Here is a 27,507-nt window from a genome sequence, read left to right on the forward strand (position 1 = left end):
TTTTGTCCTCGTGTCTGTTGCTGTTCTGGTAGGCCGTGAGATGGTTGACTCTTTCCCTTTTTTGATCTCGTGGTCAGTCAACCAGTCTCCGGCCCTCTTCCTTTCTTCTGTTTCTTTCTGTCTGGTGTTCCTCTGTCCTGTTCTTGTCTGTAGTGTTCGTTGCTGCATTTGTGTTCTTTTAGCGCCTGGGGGGACGTCTCCTCCCCTTTGGTTTTTATCTGCTCCGTAGATTTCCGGCTCGCCTGATTTTGGAATGGGGGACTGATGACCTTCGCTGTTTAGTCCCCCTTAAACATCCAACAACCACCACCACCATTTTCTGGGTGCTTGGCATTTTGTATAGGAGTGTTTATGCCATTGTTTATGGGTCCTTATGCTACCGGAAGGTGCCTCAGTAGTTGGATGACACAATGAAAGGCAAGTGAATGATTGCTTCACTGAATCATATGCAGTGTTATGCTGAGGTAGGTGCCAGTTTATTGGACCACATTGTTATGGCAGTGGAATGTGGATAATGCATTTCACACTGGAATCAAAGCAGCAGAGTATGGAGTGGAAACATATGGATTCATCTCTGACAAATAATGGTCTTCTGTTATCACCATGGACTGCTGCTGCTGCTGTGCTTCATGCTACTAGATTCAGCCATTAATACCAACAGCTCCACACTGTCACATCTGCGGGCTGCCGTCAGGATGCAGACATTCTCAATGTGGTCAATGTGGTTATCGTCCACGACAATTTGAGACCACATGTGATAATCAGAACCACTGAAGGCTTTGGTCATTTCACTGGCAGAGACTGGACCATCCACTATACTGTCTGGATCTCACTCCAAGTGATTTCCATGATTTTGGTCTGCTGAAGTAGTTCTTGGCAGGATAGTGATACACTTGCAACAGTGAAGCTAAGACAACAGTCTGATGGTGGTTCCACAGTCAGCCCCCTGAATTCTGCCACAAGGGCATCTCAGAATGTCTGAATCAGTGTGGGAACTATGTGGAAAAATAGTGTAGGCTAAAATCAAAGAATGTAAAATCCAGGATTGTGTGCGCATGCGTGCGTGCGTCTCATTTTGATGAAGGCCTTGTTGCTTTGCTTGTTTGTTTGGCAGTCTTTTTGTTGTGTCTATCTGCAACTGAGCATCTCTGCTATTTGGTGAGTAGTAACTATCTTCTCAATATTGTCAATAGTGTAAGGTACATAGAATAGTATGTATATTTGTAATTACCTGTATCTATCTTATTTCATCCTTGTGGTTTCTCTATACCACAGAGGCTCACCAGACTTTTTTTTCCATTCTAGGATTGTGATAATATTCCTGTTATCGTATCTTGACTATTGGTTTTGAAATTGACTGCAATGTGATGATTCTGTTGATCTGATACTCCAGTAACTCTTGTGGTTATGTCAACCAACCTAGCTCACATTCTTCTGTTGACTGAAACACAGCCATCCTGCCTCTCAAAATAATTTAATTTGATTTGTCTACAGTTTTTGAAGGTCATGAGTCAATGACATTATTGTGTAATGATTATCAGTACAAAGTCTGTGACATGTACACTCTTATATTGTATACAACTTTCTTGATGATTACAGAGGATACTATTCACTCTTCAGTTTTTTCTTGTCATGATAAGTAAGTAAATTGCATCAGCATGAATATTCTGTTGGAAAACTGTTGAATTACAAAATGCCCTTTTTTACCTTCAGGAGGCAAAATTAAAAGTGCTGTCAACTGAATAACTTAAAAGTATAAAAAGAAGACAAATCCTAGCTTTTGGAATTTCTGTATTTCTTCCTCAATGAGGAAACAGGTATGTTGGGAAAGTTGGAGAGGAGGGCAGATCACTCACACCCGAAGTTGAGAGGGATGATTGTGAGGACAGACACATAGAAGAAGTCTAAAGTATCAGAGAGTGCCAGAATGCAGTGTTTTCTAAACATTTTACTGTTACACCCACATACTGTTCAACAATTGAATTAAATGTAGTAAACTGAATGCTGTCGTCATCTAACAAATGTTGGTGTGCAGCATTGTGATATGCTGCCAATATGAATAATGGTAAAATACACAATAATCCAAATAAAAGTTTTCAACACATTTCATCATAGCCAGATAACTGAAGTCAGGTCTGTGAAATCTCCATCTCTGAAATCATTTAGGCATATTGCTTTTCAAAGGTCATTATGTCAATGTACTACTCTGGCGAAATTGGTTTGATTAAAACTGCTGCTGGTGACCTTAGCTGCCCTGGTCAGCAACACCTGGCTGACAAAGGTCACTATTATCTCTGTCAGATGATAATACTGGATAGAGGTACCACACTGCAACAGACTGGTCCCCAGTTCAGTGCAGTACAAAAAAAAAACCCTGAGCAACCATACAGTGTTAGACCAGTAGTCAACAAACTCATGTGTCAACAGAGCCAGATATAAAAAGTAAAACAGTTGAAATTTCTTTTGAGAACCAGATTTTTTCAGCTTAAACTTTGAGTAGGTACATTATAATTAAGGTAATTAGGGCACTCCTAAACTGACCTTTACTAAAAAGGTTCTCAACTGGCCTTTACTAAAAAGGTCCTCAGTCTGACTGCAGTAAGTTGGCTGAGGACCACCCCTTCCAACTCTCCCATCCTCACGTTTCTTCTATATTTGTTTCAAGTATCTTCCTTTGCTCATCCTTTATTTGTGCACAAAGCATCTTTCATTCTAAAATGCTCCGTAAAATTAACTTAGTAAACTTTAAGTAAAGTTTGAAGTCTTAGTTAAACAATAGGTTGCTTGAATGAAACATGATATCATATGTAATAGCAATATTATTTGCTAGTAAAAATTGTAAGGTTTTCATAAAATTAAATGATGACAGTGACTCATAAACACTAATATGGCCTTGTGTCTCCTTGGAATGTTTGACTAAGTCAAGTTTGTATATTGTTGTTTCCAATTTTAAGCATAGTTCCATGGTCTGATCAATAAAACATCTTCTCAATTTACTCTTGATAAAGTTCATGCTTCAAAACGATTGTTCGTTCGGACATGTAGAGCTGAATAAGAAAAGAACAGCAAACACTAGGTTTTCAGCTGATTGTGTGAGTCAGGAATACTATTCTAGGTGTTACAAATCAACGTATCTTCATACTCTAGGTCTTTTAAAGGAGAGCATTTGTGCTGTGAACTAAGTTAACATTTACAATGTGGGAAAAAAATAGGGGTGCTGCTTATCATAAAGATGACACATTAAGTTGGAGACAGGCACAGTTGAAAGACACACATAAGCTTTTGGCCACATCCTTCATCAGACAAAGAGAAACGCACACCATTTATTCACACAAGCATGACCACAAATCCCCCCGCAGTTCAGACCATCAGTTGCTGGAGTTGGCGGTCATGTGTGCTCGAGGTGTGCTTGCTTGTGTAAGTGAATGGTGTGCGTTTCTCTTTTTCTGATGAAGGCTATGGCCAAAAGCTTGTGTGTAACTGTCTTTTAATTGTACCTGTCTGAAACTTAACAGATCACCTGTACAGTAAGTAACAATCTCTCTTTTCCTACATAGTTGATATTTCCATCTGGAGTTTCCACTGTCGGAGTTAATATTTGTTTTTCTTCCATGTTTCTACATGAGCAAAAACATTCAGCTCTCAGTCTCCACAATTTTTGTTTCTTAAATCCAGCAATTGCAATTCAAAGTTGCCAATGTCAATATTAAAGGCAGAAAAATGTAATTCTGTTATAGTAGCATTCAGATGGTTTTTAACCAAGGTCAGAATTACTTTGCTCTTTCCGAATTCCTGAAACCTGTTTAGAAAGGCTTCTGCTGCTTTGAAATAGCAATGCCATTGCAGAATTATTTTCTTGGCAATGCTTCAATAGGCTTGTAAAGTGAATTGAAGTTTGTCTTTCAAAATCTTGAGCAGAAAGAGAGAATTTGCTTTCAAATGAAATAACTAATTCTAACATTGAAAAAATGTTTCTTTCTCCCTGTAGTTAATGGTTAAGCTGATGTAGCTGAAGTTTAACATCTACCATGAAATAAAATTTTTGGATCCACAGGTAGTTCGTTAGCCCTGAATAGTGAACACACTTCTCAAGAAGTAGTTAATAAGGAAGCAAAGCATTTCATAATGTTTCCTCATGATAACCAACATACTTTGTTATGCAACATAAGGCGTGCTTACTCATTCTCCATTTCAACTACAGGTTCTTTAAATTTGCAATGATCAAGAGCTTTAGCTATAATGGAGGTGATAATCTTAATCACCAAATCCACAACTTTGCAAATTTCTTGTGCAAGTGTCTGCACACACTTATTTCAACAAATGGTGCAATAATAAATATAAATATCTTACGATTTCCCCCCCCCCCCCCCCCCCCCCCCCAAAATAGCAAAAAACCTGTTTCTCATGCTGGTCATAATTTTCACCCCATCTGTTGAGATGAGACAGTTTTATTGAGTGGAATATGATGTTTCTCAATGCATACAATTACAACAGCTGCTATATTACCCTTTTATGTTTGACTTTTGAGTAGCAGCAATCCTAAAGTTGTCCTTTAGGACCTGTAGATGTTACAAATATACAAAAAATGAAACTTGTGCTGTATCTTTCGTGTCACAGCACTTGTCAACTACTGTTGATAAAGCTGAAACAAATTTAAAATACTTGACTTCCTGATTGGTTATATTTCAAGAAATTTTGACTGTTCTGTCTTTCACTGTTAAGCAGACAGAGGTAACACATAGCTTTTTTAAAAACATCTGCTTTGCCCTTACAGTCCTGAAATAGTTCTTTAGATGCATTTATAAAACAGCTTTATATGTATTCACCATGTATACTATATGGTTTTACTCTCTTATCAATCTCTTGACTAACCACAAAACTTGAAATTTTAACATCATTGGAAGATTGTATCCAGTAATTAAATACAGAACTAGATTTTTCTTGACTCTTATAAAGTTAATCTATTGCTTTCTTCCTGGCATCATTGACAAGATATTTAGTACAAAATGACACCTGTGTGAGTGTAGTGTTTTTCTTCAAATCTGACATCTTGTCATGGGCCAATGTCTCCTGACAGATAAGGCATGTCAGAAGGCCATTTAAGTTTTGAATAAATGTGAAAGTCTTGGTCTGTTCAGTGTTTTTGTGATAATAAAACCAACAACACAAAATAATTACAATTCTTAAGTGTACAATAGCGGCTGGTTGGAAAAATACAGGTAACTTCATGCTTTGAGCAGGTACTTTTGTCAACCATATGCAGTTTGTCGACCCACAGATCACTAGCCACTGCACAGTGATACTGGCTCACTCTGTTCATGCATGAATCGCGAATGAGCCCCCTGCACATAAAGGCAGACTGAAACTTTGTGGTCCCTAAATGCACAAAATGGCACCTAGTGGGAATCATTGGAGGGGAGGCAAAGTGCTTCGGACAAAGGCAGGTGAAATTGCCAACCACAGGGGTGTGTATTTTTAACTACAATTCTAGTCATTGACCATGAAAATTCATTCACATGGTATGTGTGCGCCCACATGTAGTATTTTGTGGTAGAGCCACACTCAAGGGGCAAAGAGCCAGATGTGGCCTGTGAGCCGTAGTTTGCTAACCACTGCTCTAGACCAGCGGTCTGAGAGATATGGATGCCATCATTTCGAATGAATATGTGTGTTAACCAAATTCCATGGGGTTTTATTATAGGAACATTGTTATTGGGTTCATAAAATTTGTAAAAAAGATCATTTGGACTTACAAATCATGGTTCGTGCTGATCCAGAAGTGTGTAAAGGATGTTGACAGATTCGATGTGCCAGCATAGTACAAATTAAGATAATTGTGGTATTGTAGTATCTGTTATCATCCCTTATGGTGAATGATTCAGATACTTTCTGGCAGATCTTATGCATCCATCAGTTCACTTGCAGTAACCTTTTGGACGCATGTACATTCCCCAAGATCATAGATCATGGAGCACCTCAATCACTCCAAAATTCTGTTGGAGTGGTCAGATGAACAGTCCATGATATTGAGAGTAGTCACATGATCCCTGAGGCTAATTGACATTAAAAAAAATGAGCACTCATGTATTGCTGTTGAAAGGTATATGTGCACCTTAGGGCCAATTTCGTTAAGTTGAGGGTGCCTGTTGACCAGTCGTGATTGCATGCGGCTCAGTAAAGAGTTCACCCCTCTTTCACATCAGAGTGGAAGGAATGGCAGATGATGGTTGGAAGGTGCAAATGCTTGTATTACTGTCCTGAGTAGAGTATTTGGGTCATTAAATTAATAATTTTGCACTTTACTTCAGCCTTATCATTATTAATATTCATTGCAACTCTCTCTCTCTCTCTCTCTCTCTCTCTCTCTCTCTCTCTCTCTCTCTCTCTCTCTCTCTCTGTGTGTGTGTGTGTGTGTGTGTGTGTGTGTGTGTGTGTGTGTGTGTGTGTGTGTGTGTTGTAATTTTTCTTTTTAATCATACATTATCATACAGTAAACAGTTCTGTTTAGTCAGACTGATAAAAGAAGTTCCCATCTACCTATAAACTCTGCATTTGCAAGCTGCTGTAATTTGTTAAATGTTGTCATACTTGCAGATCAGTTAATGGTTTGATGAGGTGACAGTCCTGTTTCATTAAGGATGTTGTTGCTCTTTAGTATGCCTTGGGTGTTGTGTTTAATCGTCTAGTGGATGTGTGCATTCTCCTTGCACTTGCAGGTGCATCGCGAAGTTTGTATTCAGTCTGTCAAATGTGCTTCACTTCAGTGGAGCCATATTTAACAAATACCTCTTTTAGTTGTATTTTATTATTATTTCAAGTTGTTTAATTGGTAATCTTTGCTACAGATGGTGTGCTTCATGTAGAATCATGTATGTGGGTCCATAAATAGTATATAAAAGTCTGTTAAGATTTTCTTCCATTTACTCTGTATGTCTCTTCCTATGAAATGCATCTGATTTGTAAGACCACTATTACCTTCACTACGATCATCTGCAGGATCACATTCCTACTACTTTGTGAATCATGCTTGCTATAGTAAATGGCTTTGTCTTCGTCATCAGAACTGCCATAATCCTCATCTAAATACTCTATCTCAAAATTGGCATTCATATTGAATAGCTCCTTAAGTTTGTCAGCTGTGATGTTTTCATGCGATCTGAATAAGAAAAACATCTTTTGTACTTCATAGACCATTCGTCTGCAAAATCAGATGCAAGGCTGTGTCTGTATTAGTGAAAGTAGAAAAGCTAAACAGGAGAAATTTTACTTACCTGAACAAGGTGTATTTGGTATGCCAAATGGGACACACTCACTTTTAAACTCCTCTCAGACACACTACAGGTGTTCAACAATGGACAAAACCTATCAGCATGGTATCTGCAGTAGTAATGCAAAAATAGCTCTTTGCTCAAACCCAACAAACAATGTAAACTCACAGGAATTAAAATTAATTTACACTTGGTGCACTTTATATGCCATTGTGCCTGCTGGAGGGTTAAAGTTCTTGGATATTTTGGAACACTTGATTTGCCTCTGTTGGAGTTTGTACATCAGATTCCATATTTTTGAGTCTATCACTATTCTTGGGGCTTAGATGTTGACACTTTCTGATTATTTCTAAAATAATTAACAGTAATTGACTTACATTGGTAAATTAATTTTTGATTTAATTGTTTTCCAGAATTATTATTATAACTACCTGGATCTCCCTTAAATACTGAAAAAAAAAGAAATATTTTTACATCATGTAAAGTTTAGTTTATCTTTAATGATGCCAGGTAAAAGAACAATGGACCTTCAAGCTAGGTGACACATGATGAAGCCATTGGACTCAATTTTGTGAGGAACATAGTCGAACTCTTCATTCAGGTTTAGATTTATTGAGGTATCCTCAAAATTCTTCAAGCAGATTCTGTGATGCTTCTCTTGAAGACACCAGGACCAATTTCTTGCCCCATCCTTGACAGTTGTGAGCTTTTTTTTTTTTTTCATATTTCTGATGATGAGTCATTGATGTGGCAGCTAAACTCCGCCTTCCTCCCTTTGGAAACAAAATATAGAATGTATTGACAACTAGAATTTTTATCACACAATATGTTACTTATTATTGGTATGTATAAGTCTCAAAATTTTATTTAAGGAATGATTTCTTCTTTGAAGTGTAGCAAACTTTATTCTTTAACAATGTAGGAAAAGATAGACTGATGCTTACCATAAAGAAGACACATTAAGCTGCAGACAGGCACAGTTACAAGATATTGACATAGAGCTTTCAGCCACAGCCTTCATCAGCAAAAGAAAAACACACACTATCCATACACACAAGCAAGCACACCTCACGCACACCTGACTGCCACCTCCAGCATCTCAGACTGGAATACAACTTTATTCTTCTTATTCTTCGTTTTTTGGTGTAAACGCAGAAAATTGTAGGTTGTTTAATGGTACTCAGTGAAAAGTACTTGTATGTATGCTTTGTACAATGAGGCATCATGCTCATAAAAGCTTTTGTGCAGGTAACTCCACCTGCTGCAGATGAGTCATCTGCTGTCTCTGTGGCAGTACGCGGTCCCAGTAATGCCCCCTCTGAACCTGACAGGCAAGCACTTGTGGAACGCATTGTGCGCCTTCAACGTAGTGTTGCCCGAAAAACTGAAAAACTCGAGTTTCTAGAGGAGCATACAAAGCAGTTGCTGGCAGAATTGCAACGCAAGTCACGTCTTGTGCAGAACTATGTTCTTCGGGAGCAGACAGGAGCACTTGCACCAGAGTCCTCTGACAACAATAAGGTAAGAAGGGCATGCACAGTTTCTCTCTCTCTCTCTCTCTCTCTCTCTCTCTCTCTCTCTCTCTCTCTCCCCTCCCCCTCTCTCTCTCTCTCTCACCCAATTATTTCATGACTCTTAGTTACCATATTTACTCGAATCTAAGCTGCACTCGAATCTAAGGCACACCCGAAAAATGAGACTGGAAATCAAGGAAAAAAAATTTCCCGAATCTACGCCACACCTGAAATTTGAGACTCGAACTTCAAGGGGAGATAAAAGTTTTAGACCGCACCTCCAAATCGAAACAAAGTCCATTGTAACATGACACAATTTAGGTTGAATGGCTGAAGATACATCTACAGTAGTTTGATTCGAGTCGTAAGCTTAGCAGTTAAGCTTTACCAGGTAGCCATTGCTATGCATCAGACGCTTTGTCTGTATTTATACGGGTACCCTTCCTTTTTCATGTTCTTCGTCTGGTTTGAATCGATTGCTTATTTTGCTTTGATCTGATAAGTGCCGTTCTCTTTGTTATAGGTGTTTACGTCACTCTAAGCTGAAAATGCATTATTGTACTGTGTCATCCACTGTTTGTCGCATTCTGATAATGAATGTTTACAACCTGTCGCCGCTTGCGGCATGATTTGCTTTTGTGCGCGCTACCGCTGCTTACAAAAAAAAGAAGAAGAAGAAGAAGAAGAATTGTCTCATTAGCGAAACCATGGCAAGAGACTGCTATTTGTTGTTACTTACATTGCTGCTTTCTTTGATAATGATCAACAAGAACCAAATAATAGACTGTGTATGATAGAAGATGTTCTGAACGAGAGTTTAATGAACATTTTGCTCCGTTTGAAACACTTTGCTGATGCCACTTTAGTACATTACGTTCTGAACAGAAATTAGTCATCTTAGATTTAAAAATCTAGTCAGTTTCCGTGCTTCATTTCTGATTGTATCACTATTCAGCATAAGAATAATATTAGTATAAACATGACATGATATGTATATTCTTCCGTGTTTGCTGTTGTCTCACTCTAGTTTTGTAGTTTATTAGGCTGACAGGGTTTAAAGGAGATGGCGGCAAACACAAAAGAACACATTGCATAATGTTTACATTCGTATTATTGTTATTATTATTATTATTATTATGGTGAAGAGAATACTGCATGTGATTCACGATTCATAAAAGTCCCTATTAGCAACCATCTCTTGTCACAGGTAGGAAAAAATTCAGAACGTAAAGTTGGCCATATTGACATAAATGACAGAGAGTCTTGCCAGTCGGGTTTTCGTAGTAGATTTTTAGTGATGACTTCAAATGCAGTGTGTGTTGTTGTTGTCGTCTTCAGTCCGTAGACTGGTTTGATGCAGCTCTCCACGCTTTTCTATGCTGTGCAATGCAGAGTAACAACATTTATAAAATAAGAACGAAAATAACTTAGAAATTATACACTGAAATTTAAAACAAAAATTTGTTAGGTTTGTAATACATGTTATACGAAATGTTTAAAATATCAGTCATGGTTCTGAATCACTATCACTCGATTCTTTGTTGCTCATTTCTTTATACAGAGCATCATCCTCCGTACCATCTAGTGCATTGGATAGCGAACATTTTTTAAACGCTTGTTGCGCAGTCCAATTTGGAACACACTTCCATGCATCATAAATCCATTGGCACACTTGCGACGAACTTGCGCATTTTACACGTCCTGTTGGTGTCAGTTGTCTGTCGCTTTTTGAAAGCCAGTCTGTGTACACGCATGTAAGCTTGTCCTTAAATGGTTTATTCAAACAGACTTCAAATGGTTGCAGAATTGACGTCATCCCGCTTGGAATTACAGCCAAGTCCGTTTTGCTATCCTCTAATTTTCATTTTACTACAGGTGTTGTATGGCCTGCATATGCATCTAATACCAACAGACTGCATAAACCAAGCACGGCGCCTGAACGATGATTCCACACAAGCCTAATCCATTCCAGCACCATGTCCTCTGAAGACCACCCAGTTTTGTTTGCTCGTACTATTACAGTGTTTGGAATCACTTCAGATTTCGGTAAAGTCTTTCACTTGAAAACTATGAATGGGGGTAATTTATCTCCATCTGCTGTGCAAGCAAACATGATGGACATCCACTGTTTTTCACCCCCTGATGTTAGAACACTTATGTCTTTCTTTCCTTTGGCGTCAACTGTATAATTTGACGGCATGTCAAAATATACAGGAGTTTGGTCAGCATTTCCTATCTGACCAAGAAGGTATTGCGTTTCTGTGCACCGCTTAATTATGAAGTGCTGAAATTCAACAAGTTTTTCTTCATAATTTTTCGGCAGCTTCTGTGCAACCGAAGTTCGCCTCCAAAGTGAAAAAACCCCAGCACTTCATAAACAGATCAATCCAGCTGCCACTAGCCTTAAAATTGCCGATTTTTGCTCTCTAGCAATTTCACATGCCTTAATTTTTAAAATTTCGGCGTTCACAGTCAGGAATTTCTGACGCTGTTCTTTAACAAATTCATTTAAAATCACTTCTAGTGTATGATATCGACCACATTTTGGCCCACTAAATGCTTTCCTGCTACTTGAACATTCAAATAATTTGTCTCCCCACTCGCCATTGCCTGACGTTGCTCTCATCAATCCCGTGTCGCAGACCTGCAGCACGATTAGAACTTTGTTCCACGAAAGAAATAACTCCCCTCTTGAATTTGGCACTATAATGAAAGCGCTTCATTATGGTTCACTAACACCAACAAGCACTTCACAAAATTCCACGAAGCAATAGCTGCCGCTACGTGATATCTTAATGAGCCCCAGCTTATCAACTCGTGCAACAGTCCTAAAGCCTTGTGCATTGTTGGTATTTTTGTGTAAAGAAATTTATGTTTGTTGCTACGAATATTTGAAAGGCTGCTATCTTTGAAGATGAACAATATGAAATTTCTGTTTACTTCATTGGATAATGTATGAAAATGCTGTGGTTGAAACTCAGGGCAGAGAAAATAAAGCTCATCTTCTACCTTTTTTTAAATTTATTTACTGACGCAGAGGTCTTAGTGCCAGTATTTATCTTTGTCCTTGCAAAGCATGCCTGTGTAGCGCTACATATATTCGACGGCAGACGTTAGTTGTGGCGGCACCTACCAACATTTTTCAGAACTTCCGCTTACTGTGCACTCGGTTCTAAGCCACGGGCGGTTTTTTGGAGCACAGAAACCGGAAAAAATAGTGCGGCTTAGATTCGAGTAAATACGGTACATAAAACTAATATCACTGTTCCATTAATGGGGGGAGTCTGGATGAAACACCAAAAAATAATTTAAAATCATCAGAAAAGAAATAGGTTGATGCACTAGTAGCCTTACAAAACAAATTCTGTATAAATAAAAATATTTATAAATTGTATGCAGGAAATCTCACCAATTGGTAGCAGATATACAAAGTTCTCTGATTTCAGTCAGAAACAGGTGAGAGGAAAGGGTCACAGGAAAATGTGATTATTAAGACTTAAGGCTACAGGAAAAGTCACAGGAAGTTATCCAGGCCTGTGAGTCAGTGCATACATACCAGGCAGGATGAGAAGGAAAAATAGATTGTTGGTGATGAAAAAGATTCAGAAGCGTAAGTGTTTAGAATTTGCAGACAGGGTAGTAGGCAAGTCGGACAAGAGTTCTTGCCATTTCTCATTTTGTAGTGAAATACTATTTATGGCTATTTTGGCATACTCCCACTCACCTCTGACTAGCATTGTTCTCCTGTGTATGACTTTTGCTATGAAAGTTTGTGTGTCCTTAAATTACCAGTCTCCCGTTTTCCAGCTCTTCCCCTCTTCTTTTGCCAGAAGGGCCCAAGTTTCTCATGCTTGAAATTAAAAGTCTTCATTTTTCATTTGTTGCTATGTGACAGATGGCATTCTCTTTATAATGTTTTCTTTTTGTTGATCACTTTCATAGATACTAGTGTAATTAAAGTTTCATGGATGAGCTATCACGTCAGACAATTGCTTTCTGTATATTACGGTACACATACAATAATGTAGCTACAATGTAAAATATTCATTTGATTTGTGTTTAGTTGTCTGCTTATGTGGGTGCAGTATCATCAGTGCAGTGACTTGCGCTCGTACTGTCATGGAAAAGAATAACAAAATGAAGAAAAGAGATTCCTGGGCTCACTTTGTTTTCTAGCTTTCATTCATTTTTTCTAATCATTATATAACTGTAGTTTTTGAAAGATGGGTAGGGAGTGTGCTTGTTGTGTTCAGATGTGGGACAAATTTGCCACTGTCCATAAACCACTAAAACCTGTGTTAGTTAAGACCAGAGACAAATGCTTCAGAATTCTGCGCTTAGCTGTGGTGGTTTTCGAACAGGGTGGATATACTGGTTGTTTGTAGCTCCAAAATTAGGTGAACAGTGGAGCCCCGAGAAAAATGGCAAGCAGATTGATTGTGTATTCATTATTTGTGCATGGGAGTCTCATCCAAGGTAAGGAGGAGACTCAGCTGGACGCTGTGGAGGAGAGTGGACACAGCCGACTGCAAATCTTGTCTTAAGCAGGTATGAATGTTACCTACTACCTTAGTTCGGTAACCATTCTTGGTTCATTCAGGCTACTGGCTGAATTTGGTTAAGAGATATTCATGCATGGGACATAACCAAAACTCAGAATTTTCGGTATTCTTTATAGAAGCTATATCAGTCATATGGTGCACGCGCGTGCGCACTCACACACACACACACACACACACACACACACACACACACACACACACTCTTTAATAAATCATGTGCACACTAGATTTGGGATGTGGCTACTTGGGTGGTACACGTGCATGCAAATGTTGGTATTTTGTTTATAGAAGCCGTTTTGCATGCCCAGTCATCAATTATGTGGTAAATTTAGAGAGGTTGCAGGTCAGCCAGATTGACAGCAGAGGGAAACACTAAACTTTGGAGAGCAGAGAAAGTAAGCCTAGCATGCGGTATTAGTTAACTGTAGGGATGCTGTATAATGGTAGTTATGCCCATGAAGTACTAAGAATAGAAATGTGGCTGAAACCAGATATGAATACCAGCACAATTCAAAATCTGAGTAGAATATACAACGTCAGTTCAAAAGTATGTGGGTTCTTATTAACTTATTAGTGAGCATTATATGTGGTCTGTCTACACTTCGCCTTTATGACAGCCTGAAGACTGCTGGGGACACTTTCAGTGTGGTGTCTGTGGAGGACTGGCAGCCCATTCTTCCTCAAGAGCTGAAACCAGAGGCAGCAGTGATGGTGTTGGACACTGGAGTCTGGAGTCAGATCAACGTTCTAACTCCTCCCAGAGGTGTTCCATTGGGTTCAGCTTGGGACTCTTGGACAGGCCAATCCAGTGCAGGAATATTGTTGCCCACATACTATTACATCAAAGGTGCAGCTTTGTGACAGGGTGCGCTGTCATGCTGACACAGTCAGTCATTGTCTCCAAAAATGTTCCTCTATTGTGCGCTGTACACAGTGATGTAAAATGTGTTCATATCCTTCTGTATTTAGTGTTCTTAAGTGCATTGAAGGGATGACACCCTAACCACGCTGTACCGAAACACCACATTCTCCGTTCTTCACTGTTGCCATTGCACATGATGGCAGATAAGGTTCTCCAGGCTTTCACCAGATCCAAAATCCTTCATTTGGACTGTCACAGGGTAGCGCGATTCATCACTCCAAATCACTCCTTTGTGGTCATCCACTGTCCAAGGCTGTCACTCCTCAGACCGTCTCAAGCCTCACTTAGAATTGGCTAAAGAAATGTGTGAATTATATATATTTTCTATGAGAAGCACAAAAAAATATCAGTATGCAGAACATTACATAACAACAATGACTAGCACAAGCAGATGCATGTTAAGTACATAGATATTACATAAGATAATTGTGAAGAGCTGCTTGACCATTGTACCCCATTCTTTTTAACTTGCTACATGCAATTACTTTGCTAGCTGGACTGTTGGTAGCAGTTCAGAATTCATGAGTGATTTGTTCTGCTGATTTCTTGTGAATAATTATTATTATTATTATTATTATTATTATTTACAACCAGTCTCCACAATGCATGGTGGTCCCCGTCTGTCAGTAAATGAGGTCTACCTGGTCTTGGTTTAGCTTTGGTTCTTCCTTCCCAGGTCCACTTTACATCTACTCCCCCACCCTCCTGTTTAACCCAGTGTGCTAACTGTCCACACAATGCAGCAGAAGTACAGTAAAAAGTTGTTGAATAAAAGTTTTGTGAACATTTTTTTAATGAATTACACTTCATTAAGATTCTTCCGATAAATATGAGTGTTGATATCTTGATATCTGGTTTATCCACAGTTAGATACTCTATCCTTAAAAGATGTTTCCAGTGGATGATCACGGATAACATTTTTCATCCCTTCATTCGTTCACATTATGAGTTCTATGAATCTGATAATGTAGGAGTATGTTCAAGGATTTGTAAGGAGTCAGTGTGTACATTAACAGGCAGCTGTAGCCCATGTACTTTACTTCATTGAAGTATACTAATAATAAATTGTTGCTAGTGCTAGTCTACTCTAATAGTTATAGAAGTTGCTTGATTGCTTTATACGCTGAGGTGACAAAAGTCATTAGATGGCAATATACACATCTACAGGTGACGGTAGTATCATGTACACAAGGCATAAAAGGGCAGTGCATTAGTGGAGCTGTCATTTGTACTCAGGTGATTCATGTGAAAAGCTTTCTGGTGGATTAGGACCTCATGATGGGAATTAAAAGACTCTGAACACAGAATGGTAGTTGGAGCTAGATGCATGAGACATTCCATTTTGGAAATTGTTTGGGATTCCAATATTCCGAGGTGCACAGTGTCAAGAGTGTGCCGAGAACACCAAATTTTAGGCATTACTTCTCACCAAGGACAATACAGTGACCATCAACCTTGACTTAACAAACGAGGAAGCAATGTTTGCATGGTGTTTTGGTGCTAACAGACAAGCAACACTGCATTAAATAACCTCAGGAATCAATGTGGGACATATGACAAACACATACTTTAGGACAGTGCGGCTAAATTTGGCATTAATGGGCTATGGCAGCAGTATTGTTTTGCACCCTAGATGACTGGAAAACAGTGGCCTGGTTAGATGAGTCCCAATTTCAGCTGGAAAGAGCTGATGGTGGCGTTCAAGTGCAACACCGACCCCACAAAACCGTTGACGCAAGTTGTCAACAAGGCACTGTGCAAGCTGGTTGTGGCTCAAAATAGTGTGGGCTGTGTTTACCTGGAATGGTCTGAGTCCCCTGGTCCAACTGAGCTGATCATTGACTGGAAATGTTCGTGTTTGGCTACATGGACTCTGCAGCCATTCATGGACTTCTTGTTTCCAAACAACAAATTTTTATGGATTACAGTGCACCATCTCACTGGGTCACAATTGTTTGCAATTGGTTTGAAGAACATTCTGTACAATTCAAGTGAATGATTTGGCTACCCAGATCACCGGGCGTGAATCCCATCTAACATTTATGGGCAGTAATCGATAGGTCAGTTTGCGCACAAAATCCTGGGCCGGCAACTGTTTTGCAATTATGGATGGCTATAGAGGCATCACGGCTCTATATTTCTGCAGGGGACTTACTAAGTCTGTGCCACATCGAGTTGCTGCACTTCACCGGACAAACGAAAGTCTGACATGATGTTAGGATGTATCCCGTGACTTTTGTCACCTTATTGTATTTGTATAGGAATGTTAAGGATCGGTTGATATGGTACATTTTGAGGCATCAAGGGCTGGTCAGTTTGATAATGGAGAGAACGATGTGTTTGGGGGAGAGCTATAAATTGTAGAGGAAGAGCAAGGCTTGAATTCAGTAAGCCGGTTGCAGTAGTTATGCAGAGATGAAGAGGCCTGTACAGGATAGAGTAGCATGGAGAGCTGCATCAAACTAGTCTTTAGATTTAGGATCACATTAAGAACAAGAATATTGGGAGAAAAGTAGCTACTTTGAAGCAAGGTGCTGCTGCTGCTGCTGCTGCTGCTGCTGCAGCTACACTATTCAAAAGCTGTTGTTCCTGCTACATCATATTAAGACTATATGTAGCTCTACTGATTTCAGTGACCACAGTAGCTGTATATGTATTTAAAAAGTTAAAAAACCTGTTTAATATGAACATTAGGATCAATCGGAATTTACATCTCCAAGTCCAAGTATTATATTAAGTTTTGGGTAGACTGGTTGATAAAATATACTATTGCTTTAATTTGAAATATCTGGGCATTGCCAGTTTTATGCTTGAAGCCAACCAATGATCTGTAACAGACTCTTGAACCACAATTTACATCTCCTTTCTGAATCCTTGATGGGAAGGCAAAGTCTATATGCAAATTATTTTTATCCACAGCATTTTTGTTGTGCATTCACCAGTTAATCGTAAATTCTTTCTAATTATTAGCAGAAATATTATTAGGGAGAATATGTATTGATAAGGAAGTGTAAGACTCCCAAGGTCACTGTAGAGCCTTCTGCAAGATGTTCAGTTAACTTCAAATAATACCCTTTGTGTACACCCACATTGTGCCAGAAGATTATGCCATAGGGCAAAATATGTTAGGAGTCCTGTTGTAGGTCACTATTATTCTTAGTGGGCACTTGTATTGTCCCAGAAGATTGTGCCATAAGACAAAGTATTATAGGAATCCTGTCTTTAAGTCAACAGTGAAAATGAGTCCATAGTACAGAGCAGGAAGAACTGAGCTCTTTGGTTAATTTATCCACTTATTGGTGTCATGTCCATCGGGAACCCAGAAACTTCACAAATGGAGCCTCATCCAGTGTGTGTTCATTGTTGCCTCATTCTGCTACCTGTTAGTCATATTTATTTGGGTGCAATTGCATTATGTGGTATCTGTAAGATTAAGGATTAGTATGTTTACTGTGGCTAGTTGTTTCACTATTTTCCTGACTCTGTCTGGTATGCATGTGTTCTGGCAATTTATCAGTATACTGGTCAACAGCAGACATCTAGTTTTTAAGATTCATCTAATGTCCATAGTAAATCCTCTGCGTAGTTCAAGAACAGAACTGGACCAAATACCAAACCTTGCGTGGTCTGGTATTTAATGGTTCCGCACTCCAAATTTAATTTTACTCCAGTTATAGCATTTGTTAATTTGACATTACATTTTCCATTGTTAAGAAATGGCTCCCATCTATGCAAAGAGAATGCATTTAATACCAAGACATTTTAGATTCAAGAGATCAATCTATGATATACACAACTGAAGGTGCTGGCAAGATCACACACAGGAAATGCCAACTGGGTACAATTTCTCATTTAGTTCAACCAGGACATAGTGATCATATGCTTATCTCCACTTTTATAAATACAGGAAAACCCCCTTTTTACACTTTTCAGTGGACTGGCCCCAAAAAAGTGTAAAATGCAGGAAAGTATAAAATACAGGAAAGCATAAGAAACACAACATGCAAAATTTAATAAATTACAATTACAGTCATTCTCTTTATATTGAAATTTAAAGCATTTAAATTTTGCCTTTTTTAAAAATCTGAAACAATTTTTACAAAAAAAAATTAAAGTAGTTCAAAAGAAAAACTCCTTTTTCATGCTGCACATTAAGACTTTTTTAGTCATCTTGTGCACAGAGATGCATTTCATCTTAGTTACTAGGGATTTTCAGCGGATGTCATGAAATATTACATATTATGATATACGTTTGTACATACAGGTTATCATTTGAACTTACAGGTTACAGATTTAAAACGTTTTGGAATAAATGAAAACATACTTACAGACCCTCGAATTATAGTAATTTATCTATCATTTTATGTGTGTATAGTGTTGTTTGTTTCTATGAGTGTTGCTGTCTTTCATAGGTTTTGCTTTCAACTGTTTTTTTCTTTGACTATTTTTGTGTGTGTGTGTGTGTGTGTGTGTGTGTGTGTGTGTGTGTGTGTGTGTGTGTGTGTGTGTGTATGTGTGTGTGCCACTTTTTATTTTTATTTTCAATTTTTTATTATATTTTTTGACATACATTTATATTCGTGTGAGAGATAACTGGGATTTATCATCACCTATTGGGATTACAGTCTGTCTGTAAACAGTGATTAGTTAGCCATATTCAGTCAGTCATTTAGTGATATCTTCTATTCAGTCTTTGTTTTGTATATGTGATAATTTTCTTGTATGCTTAGGAGGTGTCTTTCTTATTTTTTATAATTATTTTCATGTCTTTATCTCTTGTAGTAGGTTGGTGATTATTTTCTCTTAAATGTCCTGAAAAAGTTGAGTGGCTTGTCTCATATTTCTATGCTCTGATATGTTCTTTGTACCAGGTGTTGAATGGTCTGCTGGTTTGCCCTATCACATGTGTTGCGCTGTAGCTGCCATATTCCTGCTTTTTGGCGGATGTCTGTGTCTTCTGTTATTTTTGGAATGTACTTTTGGATTGAACTATCTGTTTTGAATACTATATTTCTACCTTAACTGTTGAAAATATTTGTTATTTTATGTGTGAGTTTTTACTTGTTGGTCATTGTGTACCATCTTGAATCTTCTTTCTTGTTTTCATGTATTCTTTGTGTTATTGTTGTTCTGTTGCTGGCTGTGCTTGTTTGTGTGGTGTTTTGTTATGCTGTTGTTTTTGGCTGAATATGGTCATGTTTATTGACTGTATTTGTTGTTTAAATTTGTGACTAGAGTAGTGTTGTACCCATTGTTTTTTGCTATTTGTACAATTATATTGAGTTCTTTCGGTTAGTGCTGAGGGGTACTGTGTTGAGCGTAGGTTATGTTGGAATGCAGCAGTTTGATTGTGAGTTGGCAAAGTCTATGAATGTGAAAACAAAAAAGTCTGGTTTGGTGGCAGACTGGTCTGTAGCGTAGCCAGAGCCCTAGATTAGATTAGGATGCAACAGTTTAGTTGTCAGTTGGTGAAGTGAAATTCGGGTAAAGGAAATGCACAAAGACTGTGAAATCGTACAAAATAGGGTATTGGGTGCCATTCAGTGAAGGTTGAAAAAACACTTCCTTGAGCCAGTTTATTTTCAGACCAAGGACGTGTTGTTCAGAATAACAAAGGAAAAGATCCTCCCTGGGATGACAATTGTTGCTGACTGCTTTAGCTCATACAGCACTCAAGTTACTAAAGGTTTTCTGCACCGTAAAGTGAATCATAGTCTGGATTTCGTAGACATGAGAGATCTCTCTGTTCCCCCATAGAACATGGACAGATTGTGGCAGGACATCAAAGGTGCCATCCCATGATATGGCAGTAAGACCCAAAGATTTTGTGGAGTAACTAGCTGAGTGTATGTTCTGTTGAGCACATCACCAGAAGGAAATATATCACCACCTTTTTATTGAAGCGGCTAAACCTAATCCGCCCTGAATAATTGTAATGCAGTAATTTTTTCAAAAAATGTTGCAAGCACGACTAGTGCCTGCTATTCTGTGCCTTTCGGGGAAACCAGCACCTTCAGTTTCCTCAGCGTTCTGGTATATTGCAGCATCTTTTTGCTTGGCACTGTACATTACATTGGACTGTCTACTTGATTCATGTTTCATTCTTAAAATTTATTCGTCGTTTGTGTGTTTGCACAATTGAAAAATGTGATGATATGATTGTCTGGTTACATAACATGCTTTCATTTTGTAATCTGATTGGCTGAAGTGATCACATGTCCTGTGACCAGGTTGTGTAACAAAAGCACATCCTACAGCGCAATATTGATTTCACAGTTTCCGAAGCTATCGTGCCATATTTGGTGGATTTCGTATTTATGCTTGCTTTATCTACAAATATGTAGTTTCAGTGCTACAGTTCATTAAAGATCTATCCAGGAGATATTCTTTTCTTGTCAGTTTGTTGTGCTATAGTGCTTGAAACTGCAATACCAATATATAAAAATTTTACCCAACAAATAATGGGTACATTAGTAGTATAGTCACAAAGATAAGCCAAAAATTAGACAATAAATACAATCAAGAAACATGGCTATATTCAGCCATAAACAATAGCATAACAAAACACCATACAAACAAGCACAGCCAGCAACAGAAACAATAACACAAAGAATACATGAAAACAAGAAAGAAGATTCAAGATGGTACACAATGACCTACAAGTACAAACTGTCACATAAAATAATAAACATTTTCAAAAGATAAAGTATAAACATAGCATTCAAAACAGATAGTTCAATCCAAGAGTAAATTCCAAAAATAACAAAAGACACAGACATCTTCCAAAAAGCAGGAATATAGCAACTACAATGCAACACGTGATATACGATATGTAGGGCAAACCAGCAGACCATTCAACACCCAGTATAAAGAACATATCATAGCATGGAAATATAGAACAAGCCACTCAACTTTTCCAGAACATTTAAGAGAAAATAATCACCAACCTATTACAAGAAAGACAGACATGAAAATAAATAGAATAAATAATGAAAGACACCCCCTAAGCGTATAAGAAAATTACCGCATATACAGAACGAAGGTTGAATAGAAGATACTACTAAATGCCAAAGTGAATATGGCTGACTACTGGTTGTTTGCATTGATTGATCATATAATAGACAGTAATCCCAATAACACACAGAAAATGACAGTTAAATTACTACATGTTCAGGACAGTGACGAAAAGCAAAAATGCAAACTTTCAACCATTGTGCCACTTGAGAGAAAGCTGTGTGGGTAAAGAATAATGAATTAGACACTGATCTGTATGTTTCCATGTATTATAAAAACCTCATTGAACTATTTTAAATCAATAGCCTATAAGTGCAAATGACAACTTGTATGTGCAGAACACCCACTGAAGATGCCTTGTAAATAAGGTGAAATGCTTCTGGGTGTACCAGATAAATAAAAGAAACTTAATGTGCAGCATGCAAATGCGTTCTTCTTTTGAACTACTGTAATTTATATACAGCTGCTGCAAAAATGGCCACCACAAGAAACTTGTTAATTGTTTTTGTTTGTTTCTAACAGCAGTTAGCTCTGCTTGTCTCTCCACAGTATAAAAAGCATCAAACACATTATCATCACATGATGCACTACCAGTGTGGTGCCTCCAAATGTTAATAGCTTCCATAGCTTCTCTATTGATTGACACAATTGGTTCGCGGTCATAATCATCATCATCTTCTTCTTCTTCTTCTTCTTCTTCTCCTTCTCAAATTACCTCTTGCTTCTCTTCTTCAAAATGTTTGGTAATGATACTATCTGCTGCTGGCACCTCTGAAATGATGATTGAAGCATCAATACCGACATACTCTTGAAATGGAGATGATATGCCTATCACAGGAAAAACTGTAACCTCAGACAAATCTTCTTCCAGTTGTATCTGTGTGTTTTCTGTGAACTTAAATCCTACTTTGATGAAACACTTTAAAGAAGTAGTCAGAGTTACATCCATCCATGCTTTGGCTACATAATACATAGCATCCAAAAGTGAATGGTCATAGATTTTTGGTCCATGCGATTACTGTGCATAAATACAGCCTTCTGGACAAGCATTTTTCTCTAGTTCCATTTAAATGAGTGGATGATTCCCAGATCTAATGGTTGAAACTCACTCATACAACTAGGAGGCGGAACACTAACATAATATTTTTGACCTGCAGATTGTCATGGTGTGCTGGACATCAGTCAAGTAGCAGCATTATATTCTTTTTTTTCCACCCATTTTAGCATACAGTACATACATGGTGGACATGAAGGTGGAACTGGTCATCCATGCATTGCTGTTGGAATCATAATTAGGGGGTAGAGTTATCACATTTTTTAAACACCTTGGCTTTTTAAATTTACCAATTACTGAAGGGGGTAATTTTTCAGACCCATTGACATTGACCATAAGTAAAATGTTTATCCAGTGCTTAGTCAGTTTCTGACCACAGCATTTCTACCATTAAAACATATTATAAAAAAAGATCAGTTTTGTCAACATTAAAAATATTTTTTGGATCATAATCTTTAAAGCTATTTTGCAGTTCTTTTTTCCATTGGTCCACAGTTCCACTATCAACACTTACAGTTTCACCACACAGTTTGTTGTAAACAATGTTATGATAAGTTTTAAATTGATCAGTCCACCTATTTGATGCTGTGATGTTTGTGATACCCATTTTGCAGCAAACGGAAGTGCCTTTGCTCTCAGTGTGTTGCCATCAAGTGATGTTCCTGATGCTCTCCTGCTAACAAACCACTCTGCAGCGATTTTCTCCAAATGATTGTGTATTGATGGCTGAATATATTTACTCTTTCCTGTCAGGGAACCAGACTGTTTCGCATTGGCTTTGATGTTCGGCCGATTTCTCACAATTGTGCTCAGAGTGGAAGTGAAAAGTCCTAGGCCCTTTACGAATTGAACTCGTGCATGTGTGTGCGTTGTGTGTCCACGTCTATCGTTGATGATTCCTTAATGGCTGAAAGCTTTATTAATTTGTGACAGTCTTTTTGTTGTGCCTATCTGCAACTTAGCATCTCCGCTATATGGTGAATAGCAACTTTCCCTTTCATAATGTTGTTACATTCCAACCTGGATTTTCCATTGTTTAATTGTTGTAGAATTTTAATTTTTTCGTCCACAAAAATACATTTCATAGATTTTCTAATCATTTTACTCATAGGCACTGATTCAAGTTATTACAGAATGTGACTTTTACACTAGTGTTTGTTTGTTTATTGTTACCGGTACAGTACTATTTTTTTGGGATCATTGTTAGAATCGCAGCTCTCTTGTGTTCAGAGAAGTCACTATATAGAAAAGGTAGAATATAAATTTTACTGGCTACTGTTTTTGAAGTTCAGTCTAGTAGCACATTTTGTTTCAGAATTCTTAATTAAATATACAGTAATGATTTTTATTTTTTTGTGATAGGAAGACTTCTTGCCTAGTTCTTTTTGTGACATGTATGCACAATTTGGAACATTTCATGACAGATGTCTTCTGTTTTCAGTTGTGGCAACTTATGCAGTCTGATGGTAGTGACTCTAGTGGTCGGTTTCATTCTGCTCATTGTGCTGTGTTACAACAGCTTAAATTTAATTTACATCATTTTTACAAGTAAACGCCACTTTTGAAGATAGCCATCTCTCTAATGTGCTTTCAAGAATTGTCATTACTTCAGTGTGAAATACGCTAACCTGTAAGGGGTATGCAATCTTATCTTGGTGGGACATGATGTCGGACATAAACATTACTCCTCAAAATGCTCCAGAATATGCTGACAATTTCCATCCTCTTTCCCACCCATGATGCCTCTGAACTGAGTGAGCTCCTTGTCACCAACAAACTGTAGATTTAGTGCCTATTGTTCTCTGTATACGAAAACTGCCAACTTCGGAGTTTTCACCAACATCGTGTTACAAGTTTTATTTACCATAATTTTATAACAGTTATCATTAATGGTCTCACGTTGTTGTTGTTGTTGTTGTTGTTGTGGTCTTCAGTCCTGAGACTGGTTTGATGCAGCTCTCCATGCTACTCTATCCTGTGCAAGCTTCTTCATCTCCCAGTACCTACTGCAACCTACATCCTTCTGAATCTGCTTAGTGTATTCATCTCTTGGTCTCCCTCTACGATTTTGACCCTCCACGCTGCCCTCCAATCCTAAATTGGTGATCCCTTGATGCTTCAGAACATGTCCTACCAACCGATCCCTTCTTCTGGTCGCGTTGTGCCACAAACTTCTCTTCTCCCCAATCCTATTCAATACTTCCTCATTAGTTATGTGATCTACCCATCTAATCTTCAGCATTCTTCTGTAGCACCACATTTCGAAAGCTTCTATTCTCTTCTTGTCCAAACTATTTATCGTCCATGTTTCACTTCCATACATGGCTACACTCCATACAAATACTTTCAGAAATGACTTCCTGACACTTAAATCTACACTTGATGTTAACAAATTTCTCTTCTTCAGAAACACTTTCCTTGCCATTGCCAGTCTACATTTTGTATCCTCTCTACTTCGACCATCATCAGTTATTTTGCTCCCCAAATAGCAAAACTCCTTTACTACTTTAAGTGTCCCATTTCCTAATCTAATTCCCTCAGCATCACCCGACTTAATTCGACTACATTCCATTATCCTCATTTTGCTTTTGTTGATGTTCATCTTATATCCTCCTTTCAAGATGCTATCCATTCCATTCACCTGCTCTACCAAGTCCTTTGCTGTCTCTGACAGAATTACAATGTCATCGGCGAACCTCAAAGTTTTTATTTCTTCTCCGTGGATTTTAAAACCTACTCCGAATTTTTCTTTTGTTTCCTTTACTGCTTGCTCAATATACAGATTGAATAACCTCGGGGAGAGGCTACAACCCTGTCTTACTCCCTTCCCAACCACTGCTTCCCTTTCATGCCCCTCGACTATTATAACTGCCATCTGGTTTCTGTACAAATTGTAAATAGCCTTTCGCTCCCTGTATTTTACCTCTGCCACCTTTAGAATTTGAAAGAGAGTATCCCAGTCAACATTGTCAAAAGCTTTCTCTTAGTCTACAAATGCTAAAAACGTAGGTTTGCCTTTCCTTAATCTTTCTTCTAAGATAAGTCGTAAGGTCAGTATTGCCTCACGTGTTCCAGTATTTCTACGGAATCCAAACTGATCGTCCCCGAGGTCGGCTGCTACTAGTTTTTCCATTCGTCTGTAGAGAATTTGTGTTAGTATTTTGCAGCTGTGGCTTATTAAACTGATTGTTCGGTAATTTTCACATCTGTCAACACCTGCTTTCTTTGGGATTGGAATTATTATATTCTTCTTGAAGTCTAGGGTATTTCTCCTGTTTCGTACATCTTGCTCACAAGATGGTAGAGTTTTGTCAGAACTGGCTCTCCCAAGGCCGTCAGTAGTTCCAATGGAATGTTGTCTACTCCGGGGGCCTTGTTTCGACTCAGGTCTTTCAGTGCTCTGCCAAACTCTTCACGCAGTATCGTATCTCCCATCTCATCTTCATCTACATCCTCTTCCATTTCCATAATATTGTCCTCAAGTTCATCGCCCTTGTATAGACCCTCTATATACTCCTTCCACCTTTCTGCTTTCCCTTCTTTGCTTAGAACTGGGTTTCCATCTGAGCTCTTGATGTTCATACAAGTGATTCTCTTATCTCCAAAGGTCTCCTTAATTTTCCTGTAGGCAGTATCTATCTTACCCCTAGTGAGATAAGCCTCTACATCCTTAAATTTGTCCTCTAGCCATCCCTGCTTAGCCATTTTGCACTTCCTGTCGATCTCATTTTTGAGACGTTTGTATTTCTTTTTGCCTGCTTCATTTACTGCATTTTTATATTTTCTCCTTTCATCAATTAAATTCAATATTTCTTCTGTTACCCAAGGATTTCTACTAGCCCCCGTCTTTTTACCTACTTGATCCTCTGCTGCCTTCACTACTTCATCCCTCAAAGCTACCCATTCTTCTTCTACTGTATTTCTTTCCCCCATTCCTGTCAATTGTTCCCTTATGCTCTCCCTGAAACTCTGTACAACCTCTGGTTCTTTCAGTTTATCCAGGTCCCATCTCCTTAAATTCCCACCTTTTTGTACTTTCTTCATTTTTAATCTACAGTTCATAACCAATAGATTGTGGTCAGAGTCCACATCTGCCCCTGGAAATGTCTTACAATTTAAAACCTGGTTCCTAAATCTCTGTCTTACCATTATATAATCTATCTGATACCTTTTAGTATTTCCAGGGTTCTTCCATGTATACAATCTTCTTTCATGATTCTTAAACCAAGTGTTAGCTATGATTAAGCTGTGCTCTGTGCAAAATTCTACCAGGCGGCTTCATCTTTCATTTCTTAGCCCCAATCCATATTCACCTACTACGTTTCCTTCTCTCCTTTTTCCTACTACCAAATTCCAGTCACCCATGACTATTAAATTTTCGTCACCCGTCACTATCTGAATAATTTCTTTTATTTCATCATACATTTCTTCGTCATCTGCAGAGGTAATTGGCATAGAAATTTGTACTACTGTAGTAGGTGTGGGCTTCGTATCTATCTTGGCCACAATAATGCATTCACTGTGCTGTTTGTAGTAGCTTACCCGCATTCCTATTTTCCTATTCATTATTAAACCTACTCCTGCATTACCCCTATTTGATTTTGTGTTTATAACCCTGTAGTCACCTGACCAGAAGTCTTGTTTCTCCTGCCACCGAACTTCACTAATTCCCACTATATCTAACTGTAACCTATCCATTTCCCCTTTTAAATTTTCTAACCTAACTGCCCGATTAAGTGATCTGACATTCCACGCTCCGATCCGTAGAACGCCAGTTTTCTTTCTCCTGATAACACGAATTTTGTAGCACTCAGCAACTGCTTTTGTGATGATCACAAAGGTGGTGGCTGAGTGCTGACATGCACAAACTGACAAAAATGAAAGTAAAAAGTGGGGAAACCTAAACTGTAGGAATGTAAAAATGAGGTTTTACTGTAGGTGTTACTTCTACTTATTTCAATCATTCAGGAAACAACAGATTACAATGCTGCTTGTAATGGCTCTTTCAAATCTTGATTTGAGCTAGTTTTCGCCTTCTTACACAAGATGCTTTGATCCCAGATCTTTGTCACCTTCCTCTCAGCTTCTGCTGTAATTGTTCTTGACCCAATTTTGAGGACTGATTTCATAGTATATTTAAAAAAGAAGTAAATTTCTCATTTACTGTGTGACC

At 38.2% G+C, this 27,507-nt stretch overlaps 1 protein-coding gene across 2 annotated transcripts in view; it reads left to right on the forward strand.

The window, feature by feature from the left end:
* The window catches only part of LOC124619499 (coiled-coil domain-containing protein 186-like), a 220,958-nt gene that overhangs the window by 120,268 nt on the left and 73,183 nt on the right, over window positions 1-27,507 (forward strand). For both annotated transcript variants that reach the window (XM_047145918.1, XM_047145919.1), the window contains exon 11: window positions 8,517-8,789. In XM_047145918.1, the coding sequence (XP_047001874.1) occupies window positions 8,517-8,789 (273 nt within the window). The remainder of the gene's footprint in view (window positions 1-8,516; window positions 8,790-27,507) is intronic.

The sequence above is a fragment of the Schistocerca americana genome, chromosome 6 (assembly GCF_021461395.2).
Source record: "Schistocerca americana isolate TAMUIC-IGC-003095 chromosome 6, iqSchAmer2.1, whole genome shotgun sequence".
In the NCBI taxonomy this organism is placed as follows: domain Eukaryota; kingdom Metazoa; phylum Arthropoda; class Insecta; order Orthoptera; family Acrididae; genus Schistocerca; species Schistocerca americana.